Source organism: Erythrolamprus reginae, chromosome 7 (assembly GCF_031021105.1).
Source record: "Erythrolamprus reginae isolate rEryReg1 chromosome 7, rEryReg1.hap1, whole genome shotgun sequence".
Classification (NCBI taxonomy): Eukaryota; Metazoa; Chordata; class Lepidosauria; order Squamata; family Dipsadidae; genus Erythrolamprus; species Erythrolamprus reginae.
In genome coordinates, this window is record NC_091956.1 from 77,777,766 (window position 1) to 77,793,161 (window position 15,396).

At 39.4% G+C, this 15,396-nt stretch overlaps 1 protein-coding gene across 4 annotated transcripts in view; it reads right to left on the minus strand.

Annotated features, from left to right (window-relative positions):
- The window catches only part of AIMP1 (aminoacyl tRNA synthetase complex interacting multifunctional protein 1), a 35,076-nt gene that overhangs the window by 18,161 nt on the left and 1,519 nt on the right, over positions 1 to 15,396 (minus strand). For 2 of the 4 annotated variants that reach the window (XM_070757928.1, XM_070757931.1), the window contains exons 2-3: positions 12,867 to 12,973; positions 3,319 to 3,452 (exon numbers count right to left, since the gene is read on the minus strand). In XM_070757928.1, coding sequence (XP_070614029.1) covers positions 3,319 to 3,452; positions 12,867 to 12,868 — 136 coding nt within the window. In that variant the 5' untranslated portion in view covers positions 12,869 to 12,973. The remainder of the gene's footprint in view (positions 1 to 3,318; positions 3,453 to 12,866; positions 12,974 to 15,396) is intronic. The other 2 variants (XM_070757929.1, XM_070757930.1) reach the window with 1 other exon arrangement.

Below are 15,396 nucleotides of genomic sequence, written 5' to 3' on the forward strand. Positions count from 1 at the left end.
ACTTGGTTTAGGCTGGTCTTTCTGATAAGATGCCATTATGTCCCATATTGGGTTGAAAGTATTTTTTTAATTAATATGTTTGAAAAACCGTGGTATAGACTTTTCACGAAGTTCGAACCCGCGAAAATCGAGGGAACACTGTACACTCACTTTGAAAACTTCACGAAAATGAAGAAATCTGCTAATTACTTGTACCTTCTGTACTTTGATTAAACATTTATATTAAAAATACAGAGTTACACTGGATATGTTTAGAAGTATGAAAGTTCTGGAATCATTTATGAATCGATTACGAGTGCTCAAATATCCAATTTGCAAATTGCGTTGTCATATAAAAACAAACAGACGTAATCCAAAGTCACGATAATGGGAAATGAATCCACAAGCAATCAAAAGGTTCCATGTTATTTCCATTAAAGATTGTGGAACAAGGAACAGGTGTCTGTAGAGAGATCCTACAGAAAGCATACATCAGCACTCACTCCCGCTTTTCTAAATATTAAAACAGATATTTTACCACCCGGTATTGTTATTAAAAGCCCTGCAGTAATACCCCTCCCCGAACACTGTGTTTTCCAATTAAATCCGTAACATATACAAAAGGGAGTCCTTATTCAATTCACACATCTTCCTTCTTCTCCTTGGCATATATTCTAAGAAATGAACTGTTGGTCTTTGGTTCTGGTGGGAATACAAGCTGGAACCATGTTAATATGCCTATTCCAATGGAATGCATAGCTAAAACATTATTGTTTACATGTTCTCCATCAAGAAACCAGGAGTGGAAAAAAGATGACAGATTCTGGAGATATTATCTCAGAACAATGTGGAAACTGTTGAAAAGTTTCATTTCATATTTGTAAGTGGAAACCTTGTTTATTGACTCTAGGCCATACAATCTCTTCTGATCATAAAAAGGATAAAGTTTTAGTATACACTCATTAAATACAAGGCTTAAAATCCTGAGCAATAGAATACAAAAAAATTGACTATTATTGCAACCATAATACAGTAGAGTCTTGATTATCTGTACTTCGGTCATCCAACGTTCTGGATCATCCGACATCGCGGTTGCTTGGGGGCGGGGCTGTAGGGGTTTCTGCGCCCCCCCCCCCCAGTCATGCCCCCAAACATGGCAACCACGACGGGAAAGCAGTCCCCAAGGACTGACTTCTTTCTGCAAAGCTTCAATTGGAGGGAGAGGCAGGAAGGTGGAGATGGCGAGGAGGAGGGAGAGCCATTTCTCGCTTTTCCTCCACACACAGCTCCCCTGCAGGCACTGACTGACCAGCCAGGAGGAATGCGCTACCTAGCCCTCCCAACGCCCCGTTCCCTGGCTGCCTTTCCACCCCTTCCCGCTCTGCCTCTTCTCTGGGCCTATCTGCCCAACGCCCCCCCCCCCCCCCAAGGTACTGGATGCCCATCGCCCCATTCCCAGGCAGACCAACCTGGCCGCCCAGCACCATCTTCCAGGCAGAAGGGTGACGCAAGGAGCCAGAGTGGGGAAGGCTCAGGCTTCTGCAGTGCCCAGGCGGGTGGATGGGTGAGCAGGTAGGCGAGCTGGGAAGAGCGAAGCGGAGGGCAGTGGGGCCCCCACCAGCGAGAGCAAGTGAAGGAGGGAAGGAAAGAGCATGCGAGGGGCAGATGGAATACCCATTGGCTTAAAACCCACCTCCATCATCAAGCGTGGGGGAACTGAAACATCTCCCCCTGCCTATGTATTTTTCTGTGTATGATATGACTGTATGTATGTTTTTTATATACTGGGGTTTCTTGTTTTTTAGACTTTTTAAATGTATTATTGTTAACTGTCATCAGGCATGGGGGAATTGAAATTTTCCCTTCCCCCTAGGCTTATAGAATTTATACATGGTATGCTTGTATGTATGATTGGTTCTTTAAATTGGGGTTTTTTAGATTATTTTTAATATTAGATTTGTTTACATTGTCTTTTTTATTGTTGTTAGCCGCTCCGAGTCTTCGGAGAGGGGCGACATACAAATCAAATCAAATCAAATCAAATCAATCAATCAATCAATAAATTTTAGAGTCTAACTATTAGATTTGTCATTATATATTGTTTTTATCATTGCTGTAAGCCGCCCCGAGTCTACGGAGAGGGGCGTCATACAAATCTAATAAATAATAAGAAGAAGAAGCTACAATTCAATTCAATTCAATTCAATTTATTAGATTTGTATGCCGCCCCTCTCCGCAGACTCGGGGCGGCTCACAACAATAATAACACAATGTAAAACAAATCTAATAATTAAAAGTCATTTTAAAAAACCCTTATTAAAAAGAAAACATACACACAAGCATACCATGCATAAACTGTATAGGCCTGGGGAGATGTCACAGTCCCCCCATGCCTGGCAGCAGAGATGGGTTTTAAGAAGTTTACGAAAGACAAGGAGGGTGGGGGCAATTCTAATCTCCGGGGGGAGCTGGTTCCAAAGGGTCGCAGCCACCAGAGAAGGCTCTTCCCCTGGGTCCCACCAGACGACATTGTTTGGTCGACAAAGAAACAGATTGTGACTGAACGTTAGAAAATAATTCATAGCAGCAAAGTCAGTTTAACAGAAAGTCTGTGAATTCACCATTTCATGCAGTCAAGTGGAGGTTAGACAATTATCTGTTTAGGATGCTATAATTTAGGTTTCTCCACTAAATAAGGATGACTGGGACTGAACAACATAAATCATCCTCTCAACTCTATGATTCTAGTGACTATAAAACCGTAATTTCCCTTCTTACTATTATTGGAGTTTTAATTCGGGTACCTATTAGCCCTAACTATAGGTATAACAGTTTTTTTTAAAGAACATTACCAAATAGACCCATTGACAGCTTTTAATACCAGGTAACCTGTCTTCTGAATTTTAAAAAAGTAGGAAATTATGTGTTATTATAGTCTTTAATAGGAAAACTATTACCTGAAATAGGTTTTAAAAATGGTTAAGTTTATATTTTACTCACTGATTTAGAATGGATAATAGAATAGAATTTTTTATTGGCCAAGTGTGATTGGACACACAAGGAATTTGTCTTGGTGAATATGCTCTCAGCGTACATAAAATAAAATATACATTTGTCAAAACCATGTGGTACAACACTTAATGATTGTCATAGGGGTCAAATAAGCAATGAAGAAGCAATATTAATAAAAATCTTAGGATATAAGCAACAAGTTACAGTCACACAGTCAAAATGGGAGGAAATGGGTGAAAGGAATGATGAAAAAAACTAGTAGAAGTGCAGATTTAGTAGAAATCTATTTTTATTATATTAATAATCTATTTTAATGTTATGCCTTACTGGCTTTTTCTTTCAGAAGAGCAACTTGTTGCTTAAGGTATTCAATAATTTGATCCGCTTCGGCGCCCTTCTGCTCCAATCTATTCAAAACTGCATTGTTGGCTGCCATTTTCACCAAGGATCGGACCAAAATCCTAAATAAAAGAAACAGAATAATATAAACATGTTATTAATTCAATTATTTCCAACATTGTTTTGAACGAATAGACTGGACATAATAAAAAACATATTCACATTTTTTCCTACAACTCAAAGTTTACATTAACTTGTCACCCTGACTTTGCTATGTAGAGTCTTTACTTTTACTTTACTTAGTTTACTTTTAGTTACTTAGAAACATAGAAACATAGAAGTCTGACGGCAGAAAAAGACCTCATGGTCCATCTAGTCTGCCCTTATGCTATTTCCTGTATTTTATCTTGCAATGGATATATGTTTATCCCAGGCATGTTTAAATTCAGTTACTGTGGATTTATCTACAACGTCTGCTGGAAGTTTGTTCCAAGGATCTACTACTCTTTCAGTGAAATAATATTTTCTCACGTTGCTTTTCATCTTTCCCCCAACTAACTTCAGATTGTGTCCCCTTGTTCTTGTGTTCACTTTCCTATTAAAAACACTTCCCTCCTGAACCTTATTTAACCCTTTAACGTATTTAAATGTTTCGATCATGTCCCCCCTTTTCCTTCTGTCCTCCAGACTATATAGATTGAGTTCATTAAGTCTTTCTTGATACGTTTTATGCTTAAGACCTTCCACCACTCTTGTAGCCCGTCTTTGGACCGTTCAATTTTGTCAATATCTTTTTGTAGGTGAGGTCTCCAGAACTGAACACAGTATTCCAAATGTGGTCTCACCAGCGCTCTATATAAGGGGATCACAATCTCCCTCTTCCTGCTTGTTATACCTCTAGCTATGCAGCCAAGCATCCTACTTGCTTTTCCTACTGCCCGACCACACTGCTCACCCATTTTGAGACTGTCAGAAATCACTACCCCTAAATACTTCTCTTCTGAAGTTTTTGCTAATACAGAACTGCCAATGCAATACTCAGATTGAGGATTCCTTTTCCCCAAGTGCATTATTTTACATTTGGAAACATTAAACTGCAGTTTCCATTGCTTTGACCATTTATCTAGTAAAGCTAAATCATTTACCATATTACAGACCCCTCCAGGAATATCAACCCTATTGCACACTTTAGAGTCATCGGCAAATAGGCAAACCTTCCCTACCAAACCTTCCCCTATGTCACTCACAAACATATTAAAAAGAATAGGACCCAGAACAGACCCTTGTGGCACACCGCTTGTAACCTGTCTCTGCTCAGAGCTTTTGTCTATCATCTGTAATAACTATATTTTTTTCTATGTATAACAATATACATTTCACTTTTAAAGACATAAAAACAAACTGAGTCAACTGAACTCAAACACTTGTACGATGGATCACTTTCCTTGTGATAAAGTTTTGTGTCCTTAAGCAAGCATTTTCTAAACCTCTTTGAGATCTGAATCTTGAAATAACAAAAATAGTTATTAGTAAGGCTATACATACGCACGCTTGCATACACCAATTTCTCTTATCAGTTCTTTCTGAGATAGTCTACCAAATTCATCTTTTGAAGTCAAATGTTTTACCTTTTTGCTAATTTTCAATGACCATATTGAGTAAGCACTTGACTTATACAAATGTCTGGTGGAGTAAACTATAACAATAATGATAGACCGCCTTCTGCCGCACGAATCCCAGCGACCGGTTAGGTCCCACAGAGTTGGCCTTCTCCGGGTCCCGTCAACTAAACAATGTCGGTTGGTGGGACCCAGGAGAAGAGCCTTCTCTGTGGCAGCCCCGACCCTCTGGAACCAGCTCCCCTCGGAGATTAGAACTGCCCCCACCCTCCTTGCCTTTCGTAAAGTTCCTAAGACCCATCTCTGCCGTCAGGCATGGAGGAACTGACACATCTCCCCCGGGCCTATACAGTTTATACATGGAATGTTTGTGTGTGTGTTTGCTTTTAATAATGGGGTTTTTTAGTGTTTTTTAAATTATTAGATTTGTTTTTACATTGTTCTTGTTATTGTTGTGAGCCACCCCGAGTCTACATAGAGGGGCGGCATACAAATCTAATAAATAAATAAATAAGATAGGCAAATAAGGATTGCTTCTTTTCTAACAATTGCTTCACTACAATTTCTTCTTTCCCAACATACCGTAGTTTATATCTAGATGTATTCTCAAATCTCAGCATCTTAAAACATTCAGGTTAGGGAAGGCCATTGTACAATGTTCTCGGGTTATGTTCCATCCAAGACTACTATGCTTCTGTTGGTTTTCATCAAACACAGGACTATAACTTATTTTCTACCTTCCACAATGCATCTTTTTATTTAGTCTCATAACAGATAATAATCATGGCACACAGTCAATTATTGTAGGTCTTTCTTTCATTGTTCATTTTTCATGGTTTAATTTGCTTTCTGTGTTGCAGCATATATTTAAAATCCACATTTTTACAATTTATTCATTTAACCCTAAATTTAAACTCTGAGACTAGCAAACATATCTATAAACTAGTTGTTATCTTTTTATTAGATTATACCCCATCGATTTAATCAGATTTTGTTTACAATATCCATGAAATATTTGAATTCACATGGCTAGCTGAACTGATTTCTCCCCACTATAGAATTAAGGTTCTAAATTTAACTGCAAAAATCTGTAGGATATATTAATACACCCACTATGAGCTCTGCCATTCCAATATCCACCTCTTTGCCATTATAATCATCGATCAATATTCTCCCCACTATAGAATTAAAGTTCTAAATTTAACTGCAAAAATCTGTAGGATATATTAATACACCCACTATGAACTCTGCCATTCCAATATCCACCTCTTTGCCATTATAATCATCGATCAATATTCTCCCCACTATAGAATTAAGGTTCTAAATTTAACTGCAAAAATCTGTAGGATATATTAATACATCCACCTCTTTGCCATTATAATCATCGATCAATATTCTCCCCACTATAGAATTAAGGTTCTAAATTTAACTGCAAAAATCTGTAGGATATATTAATACATCCACCTCTTTGCCATTATAATCATCGATCAATATTCTCCCCACTATAGAATTAAGGTTCTAAATTTAACTGCAAAAATCTGTAGGATATATTAATACACCCACTATGAGCTCTGCCATTCCAATATCCACCTCTTTGCCATTATAATCATTGATCAATATTCTCCCCACTATAGAATTAAGGTTCTAAATTTAACTGCAAAAATCTGTAGGATATATTAATACACCCACTATGAGCTCTGCCATTCCAATATCCACCTCTTTGCCATTATAATCATCGATCAATATTCTCCCCACTATAGAATTAAGGTTCTAAATTTAACTGCAAAAATCTGTAGGATATATTAATACACTAACTATGAGCTCTGCCATTCCAATATCCACCTCTTTGCCATTATAATCATTGATCAATATGACTGGGAAATGTCCAGGAATAGAGAACATCCAGAAATATATAATGTCAGTTAATATTACTATTTAATTGAGACCTCACTAAAACGAGTGAGTGGTTGATATATTAACAATAGATTCCATATCTTCCCTCCTCATCCTATTCCTTCCCTCCCTCCTTCTCCATCTTTTAATTGGGCTGTATTTTTGGATCTATAAGTATTTTATTTATGTCTTTTAAATAAAACTAGCAAGAAAATATAACCATTTACCTAACTGTTTACATGGGCAATCATGAAAAAAATACAGAATGTTTACACAGCCATTATATTTCTGCTACAAAGCATTTGATTAATCTACTCTAAGATATTAAAAATACACGCTATTTCTTAATACTGCTTCTATCTATTTAATTAGGATTAATTTAAGTAATTAATCAGGCCCTTTGACTAATGGGTAAAATAATAATGCCAGAAAAATTTCAATAAATGTAAATCAATCAATTTATCTATGAATAATTACAAGAACTTATATCTGAATATCCAATAGACATTGCATTTGTAATCATTAGGCAAGCTTCTTTGGTCGACTAATACCAAACTCTTAGTCTAACGTAGATAGGTAAAGGTAGCATGTTTTATTATCTAAAGGTCCATCCTGTTAATAGAAAACCCTGCATAAATACAAGTTTTATTTATACACTCCTTGATATCAAGCATATTTAAGAAGTAAAGTTTCCAACATCCAGATGACTTTCGTAGGTTAATGAAAACTGCAGAAGTATCTGAAAATGGATTTTTAAAGATGCAATTCATTTCAATATTTTTGGCAAATTTCCTAGGAATCAGGGACGATAACATTCACAGAATTAGATTTGCAATTTACTTTAGAATGACTCTTAAGTATAGATGTTAAATATATATATCATATATCATAGGTCTCCTAGAGCAGGTGGCAAGCCCCCCCTGGTCAATTCTGATCTCAACCAGAGCTGGATTTGGTTAGCATCTGTGTGGGAAATCACCAGGAAATCCTGGAACCATGGAGAAGTTAATAAAACATCAAGACAACAATGGCAAACTATTTCCATACTACTGCCAATAAAACAACGTGAAAATGTACAGGGAGTTCACTGGGGATCACGTTTAATCTGAAAGACATTTTACTTTTTCCTTCAATCAACAGAAATATATATATATATATCTCTCTCCTTCCCTCCCTCCTCTGGGCAACATCCAAGATTCTATGGACAAATTCCTGTTGTCTTTATTTTACCTTCTCTTCGACAGCAGAGACTACCTGATCCCTAAGTTCTGAAAATCACAAGAGGGAAGCATTTTTAGGATGTTCCTATTATTTGAGACAAGGCTCTGTTACTTTTGAAATAAATTGACTATGTATAATCCATTGCCTCCCAGGGACAATTCCATCTGTCCATCCATCACCCTGGAGGGGGATTATTGACCCCCTCGGAGAGAGTCCGCAACTTGGGCATCCTCCTCGATCCACAGCTCACATTAGAGAAACATCTTTCAGCTGTGGCGAGGGGGGCGTTTGCCCAGGTCCGCCTGGTGCACCAGTTGCGGCCCTGTTTGGACCGGGAGTCACTGCTCACAGTCACTCATGCCCTCGTCACCTTGAGGCTCGACTACTGTAACGCTCTCTACATGGGGCTACCTTTGAAAAGTGTTCGGAAACTTCAGATCGTGCAGAATGCAGCTGCGAGAGCAATCATGGGTTTCCCTAGGTATGCCCATGTTACACTAACACTCCGCAGTCTGCATTGGTTGCCGATCAGTTTCCGGTCACAATTCAAAGTGTTGGTTATGACCTATAAAGCCCTACATGGCACCGGACCAGAATACCTCCGGGACCGCCTTCTGCCGCACGAATCCCAGCGACCAGTTAGGTCCCACAGAGTTGGCCTTCTCCGCGTCCCGTCGACAAAACAATGTCAATTGGCGGGACCCAGGGGAAAAGCCTTCTCTGTGGCGGCCCCGGCCCTCTGGAACCAGCTCCCCCCAGAGATCAGAATTGCCCCCACCCTCCTTGCCTTTCGTAAGCTCCTTAAAACCCACCTCTGTCGTCAGGCATGGGGGAACTGAGATATCCTTTCCCCCTAGGCCTATACAATTTATACATGGTATGTTTGTGTGTGTGCTTGTTTGGTTTTTAATAACGTTTTTTTTAGTTATTTTAAATATTAGATTTGTTATATGCTGTTTTTATTATTGTTGTTCGCCGCCCCGAGTCTACAGAGAGGGAAGGCACACAAATCTAATAAACAAGCAAACAAACAAATAAATAAGCAATAAACAAACAAACAACAATCCTTCTCCAGATAGATAGACAGATGGATGGATGAATGGATGGATGGATGGATGGATGGATGGATGGATGGATTGCTATTTGTTTATTTCTTGCTTATGGATTATACATAGTCAATTTATTTCAAAGGTGTGTATATACACACACACACATTTAAACTGTCTAGTAACTGGTAACTATACAGAAACAAAACAGGATCTTAGCCATGAAGGTTTTAAATTATTTTTCACATCAGGAATGGGCTTAGACAAAGGTTCAACAGAGAGAATTTCCATAAAGTGACCCACAGCTGCATATGTTGGCTCCGGGGTCTTTGGGGAGCCGAAAACTGCAGAAAGCATAAAACACTGGCAATGTTCCCTCCACCAAAAGCAGCTTTCTGTAAACAGAATTCTCCTTATTACCTCTCTGAATCCAACCGCTTGAAGCTCATTATAAAACGAAAGCTAGTTACAACCCCACTGCAGAACCTCTATGCAAAAGGGAGACCATCTAGTATTCCACAAAAAACATTTAAAAGCTCTGGCACTCTCTATGGCTCAAATTTCTTAACCATTGCCTGGACTTTGCTTCCGGCTTTTTATATTTCAACAGTTGCAAGTCATCAACCGTTGCCACGCACAGGCCATGCCCACCCCATCGTAATACGTAATGTGATCAGGGTGACAGGTGTTTTGGAGTGTAGGGCAGAAAAAGAGGTTGAGCTGGGGCGACTTGGGTTTTCGGGGATGGCAGCTTTCTGTCATATTGCTGAGCGATAGAATTGCACATTGGTGGGGCTTTCTTGGAGTGGAAGCCTTGCAATGAGCTGCAGATTGGAGCTTCTTGCAGCTTTAGAGCAATGGCATGCCAGGAAGTTTGAGATTTAGTGTGCAGCTGCGCGAGCAATCATGGGCTTCCCCATGTATGCCCATGTTACACCAACACTCCGCAGTCTGCATTGGTTGCCGATCAGTTTCCGGTCACAATTCAAAGTGTTGGTTATGACCTATAAAGCCCTTCATGGCATCGGACCAGAATATCTCCGGGACCGCCTTCTGCCGCATGAATCCCAGTGACTGGTCAGGTCCCACAGAGTTGGCCTTCTCCGGGTCCCATCGACGAAACAATGTCGTCTGGCGGGACCCAGGGGAAGAGCCTTCTCTGTGGCAGCCCCGCCCCTCTGGAACCAACTCCCCCCAGAGATTAGAATTGCCCCCACCCTCCTCGCCTTTCATAAGCTTCTTGAAACCCACCTCTGCTGTCAGGCATGGGGGAGCTGAGATATTCTTTCCCCCTAGGCCTTTACAATTTACGCATGGTATGTTTTTATGTATGTTTGGTTTTATAATAAGGGTTTTTTTTAGTTGTTTTAGTATTGGATTGTTACATGCTGTTTTTTATCACTGTTGTTAGTCGCCCCGAGTCTACGGAGAGGGGCGGCATACAAATCCAATAAATCAAATAAATAAATAAATTTGAGCACACCAGGTGTGAAAAAATAAGCAAAGTATGCAGTTCCGAATTGATAGGAAATGTGCGTAGATTTCACCGCTGACTTATAGTAAAACTTCCATAAGGAGAATTAAATTAGGTTTTAGTTAATATTTCTATAGTCTATAAAGGTATAGAAATGAGAAGCAGAGAACTGTGATAAATACATTTCATAAAATATAGCTCACTCTGCCGTCTATTATTAGAACTGACTTCAGTCATTTACCAAAAATGTCTTCGACTTCTTCCCTTCAATATGAAGCTTAGCTTGAAGATGTCTTACGGAGAGAAAAATATTTTCCTGACGTGGATAAACAGGGGGTAGTGGTGATGGAACTAACATGAAAAAAACCAATCAAGCACTGGTTTCAGCACCCTCTTCCATCCACTATTTTTCTTTTATTAAAGCTCTGTTCATATTTTATTTAATTTTTTATTTAATTTATTAGATTTGTATGCCGCCCCTCTCGGAGGAGTCGGAGCGGCTCATAACACAATACAATATCACAAAAAAAAGCACGTAAAAAACATAGAAACATAGAAGACTGACGGCAGAAAAAGACCTCATGGTCCATCTAGTCTGCCCTTATACTATTTCCTGTATTTCCTCTTACAATGGATATATGTTTATCCCAGGCATGTTTAAATTCGGTTACTGTGGATTTACCAACCACGTCTGATGGAAGTTTGTTCCAAGGATCTACCACTCTTTCAGTGAAATAATAATTTCTCATGTTGCTTTTCATCTTTCCCCCAACTAACTTCAGATTGTGTCCCCTTGTTCTTGTGTTCACTTTCCTATTAAAAACACTTCCCTCCTGAACCTTATTTAACCCTTTAACATATTTAAATGTTTCGATCATGTCCCCCCTTTTCCTTCTGTCCTCCAGACTCTACAGATGGAGTTCATGAAGTCTTTCCTGATACGTTTTATGCTTAAGACCTTCCACCATTCTTGTAGCCCATCTTTGGACCCGTTCAATTTTGTCAATATCTTTTAGTAGGTGAGGCCTCCAGAACTGAACACAGTATTCCAAATGTTGTCTCACCAGCGCTCTATATAAGGGGATCACAATCTCCCTCTTCCTGCTTGTTATACCTCTAGCTATGCAGCCAAGCATCCTACTTGCTTTTCCTACTGCCCGACCACACTGCTCACCCATTTTGAGACTGTCAGAAATCACTACCCCTAAATCCTTCTCTTCTGAAGTTTTTGCTAACACAGAACTGCCAATGCAATACTCAGATTGAGGATTCCTTTTCCCCAAGTGCATTATTTTACATTTGGAAACATTAAACTGCAGTTTCCATTGCTTTGACCATTTATCTAGTAAAGCTAAATCATTCACCATATTACAGACCCCTCCAGGAATATCAACCCTATTGCACACTTTAGAGTCATCGGCAAATAGGCAAACCTTCCCTATCAAACCTTCCCCTATGTCACTCACAAACATATTAAAAAGAATAGGACCCAGAACAGACCCTTGTGGCACACCCCTTGTAAGCTGTCTCTGCTCAGAATACTCGCCATTAACAATAACTCTCTGATGTCTACGCTTCAGCCAGCTTGAAATCCACTGAACTATCCAGGGATTAAGTCCAATCTTCACTAATTTATCTATCAGCTCTTTATGTGACCATTATTTAAATCATAGAACTGAGTTATACCATATACAAATCTACCATAGCCTAGGGGTAACTCAGTTACCCCATGCCTGGCGACATATGATCATCATATATGATGATATATATACTGGACTTAGATCCCTATTTTGCACATTCATATCTTATTTCATTCACAGTAATACAACCATCCTTCCATTTGACACAAAAGAATGTACAGTGTTCCCTCGATTTTCGTGGGGGATGCGTTCCGAGACCGCCCGCGAAAGTCGAATTTCCGCGAAGTAGAGATGCGGCAGTAAATACACTATTTTTTGGCTATGAACAGTATCACAAGCCTTCCCTTAACACTTTAAACCCCAAAATTGCAATTTCCCATTCCCTTAACAACCACTTAGATTATTACTCGCCGTGTTTATTTATTAAAGTTTATTTTAAAAAATATTTATTAAAGGCAGATGAAAGTTTGCCGATGACATATGACATCACCAGGTGGGAAAAACCGTGGTATAGGGAAAAAACCTGTGAAATATTTTTTAATTAATATTTTTGAAAAACCGTGGTATAGACTTTTCGCGAATTTCGAACCCGCGAAAACCGAGGGAACACTGTATTAGACTACCAAATGTTAGTTTCACTCACATTTAACAGGTACTGCCAGAGAAGAGATTCAAACTGCAAGGCTCAGTGGAAGATAGGACCCTCAACTCTACTTCCTCTTCCCCACCAAATGTGTCTTTTGTGAGCACCTGATGTTAGGAGAGGCAGAGTTAACCATGCAAATTACCCTGGACACCGTTAAAACAAGCCTTGAAAATGCACTTGTACTAACGTATTGATTGACCCATCCTTTTTTTTCTCCTTTTAGAATTAAAACCCAGAGTATAAAGCCAGTGCAATAAATGAAAAGAAAAAGAATGCAAAAGAGATCTTAGAAGCACACATATTGAATTTAGTATAACATAGTATAAAATTAGGCAAGTAAAGGATGAAATAAATACGGAATATACACACACAGGCCTATTCATTCGTTAATTTTAGTAGGTTTACAGCCATCCAACTGCCGCATGAATCCCAGCGACCGGTTAGGTCCCACAGAGTTGGCCTTCTCTGGGTCCCGTCAACTAAACAATGTCGTTTGGCGGGACCCAGAGGAAGAGCCTTCTCTGTGGCGGCCCCGACCCTCTGGAACCAACTCCACCCGGATATCAGGGTTGCCCCACCCTCCTTGCCTTTCGTAAGCTCCTTAAAACCCACCTCTGTCGTCAGGCATGGGGGAATTGAGATATTCCCTTCCCCCTAGGCTTATAAAATTTATGCATGGTATGTCTGTTTGTATGATTGGTGTCTTAATTACTTTTTATATTAGATTTGTTATATTTGTCTTTTTTACTGCTGTTAGCTGCCCCGAGTCTGCGGAGAGGGGCGGCATACAAATCTAATTAATAAAATAAATAAATAAATAAACTGAAAAATCAGCTGTCAGAAAACCAAATATCCTATACCACCAATAATATCTATTGTCACATGCCAAAGGTTACGAATAAACACTTCCAAAGCAAAAGAGGTTCTACCTCTCCAAGAGTTATTTTATTAAATTAAATCTGCAAATAGGATCCTAAACTTGGTTAAAACGGAGTTGCTGGATTAAAAAGCCAAATATTCTAACATAATACTCTTTAAGGGAAGCTTTTATGACTGAATCCATGCATATACTGTAGTATGTTCATTCATACTTCTTGTATGAGATTATTATTTCATACCTAGGCCAATAACTAGAAGCAGCTCCCAAAGTGGCAAGAAGTTTCCTCCATCCCCAAACAGCCAGTTACCAATGTACTGACCTGAAGGCCATTTAAACAAATCCTGTGCTTCCTACCGTAGGATTAAATTTCTATGGAGATTCTCAGTCATCCAGGGTATGGTTGTCCCAAAGATGCTTTCTCTCTCTTTTTTTAAAATGATTTTTATTTACATATAAACAATTGCACAGATAAACATTTACAACTTACAGTACATTACTTACAGTACGGACAAAAAATTAAAAGACGAGTGTGTAATATACAGTGATCCCTCTATTATCGCGAGGGTTCCGTTCCAAGACCCCTCGCGATAATCGATTTTTCACGATGTAGGGTTGCGGAAGTAAAAACACCATCTGCGCATGCGGTCCCCTTTTTTCTATGGCCGCGCATGCGTAGATGGTGGAGTTTGCGTTCCCCGCCGCCCACGCAAAGGGGAAACCCCGATTCGGCTCCTCGCTGCTGCTGCGCTAGCGAGCAGATCAGCTGCTGGGCGGCCGAAGGAACCTTCCCTGGGTCTTCCCCCTCTTGCTGGCGGGCGGGCGAGCGGCGGGCATCAGCGAGGAGCCGGGGTTTCCCCTTTGCGTGGGCGGCCGGGAAGACCCAGGTTGGGGGTTCGGGGGGGGTGCTGGGAAGCCCCCCAGGCCGGCTGCGACCTTTTAAAACAGCCGCACAGCTTCCCAGCTGACTCCCGAAGCCAAACCCGGAAGTGGGGGTTTTTTTAATTAATATTTTTTTTAAAATCGCGATATAGCGTTTCGCGAAGATCGAGATCGCGAAACTCGAGGGATCACTGTATCTCCTCTCCCCTCCTGAGGCTGGCTTAATTGACAGCCTCCTTAATTTAATTCTTAGCGGTATTATAACCAGTGGTCAATAGTATATAGTATGCAATATTACATTCTTTGGTTTTTGTTTTACTATTTGAAATCTTGTATTCTATTAACTAAACATAGAAAAGAGTTATATTAAACTTTAATTCTTAAGTTTTTTGTGTTTATTTGTAACGTTTATTGTCACGCAGCACTACTAGTAGTTATTCTTTTATTCAACCATGCATAAAAGTCATTCCATATTTGACAGTATTTTGAGTTATCTTGTTCTTTTAGCTCCATTGTGAGCTTGTCTGATTCAGCACAGTCCAACATTTTTTTTATTAAGTTGCGTTCGTTCGGCATAACTTCATTTTTCCAGAATTGGGCTAAAGTTATTCTTGTTGCTATTATTAAATGTTGTACAAGATAGTACTGTTCCTTTTTCATCTGTTTTTCAATAATACCAAGCAAAAATATTTCCGGTTTCATTTCTAATTCTATGTCAATTATTTCTTTTATCCATTTTTGGAGTTTTGACCAAATTCCTTTAACTTG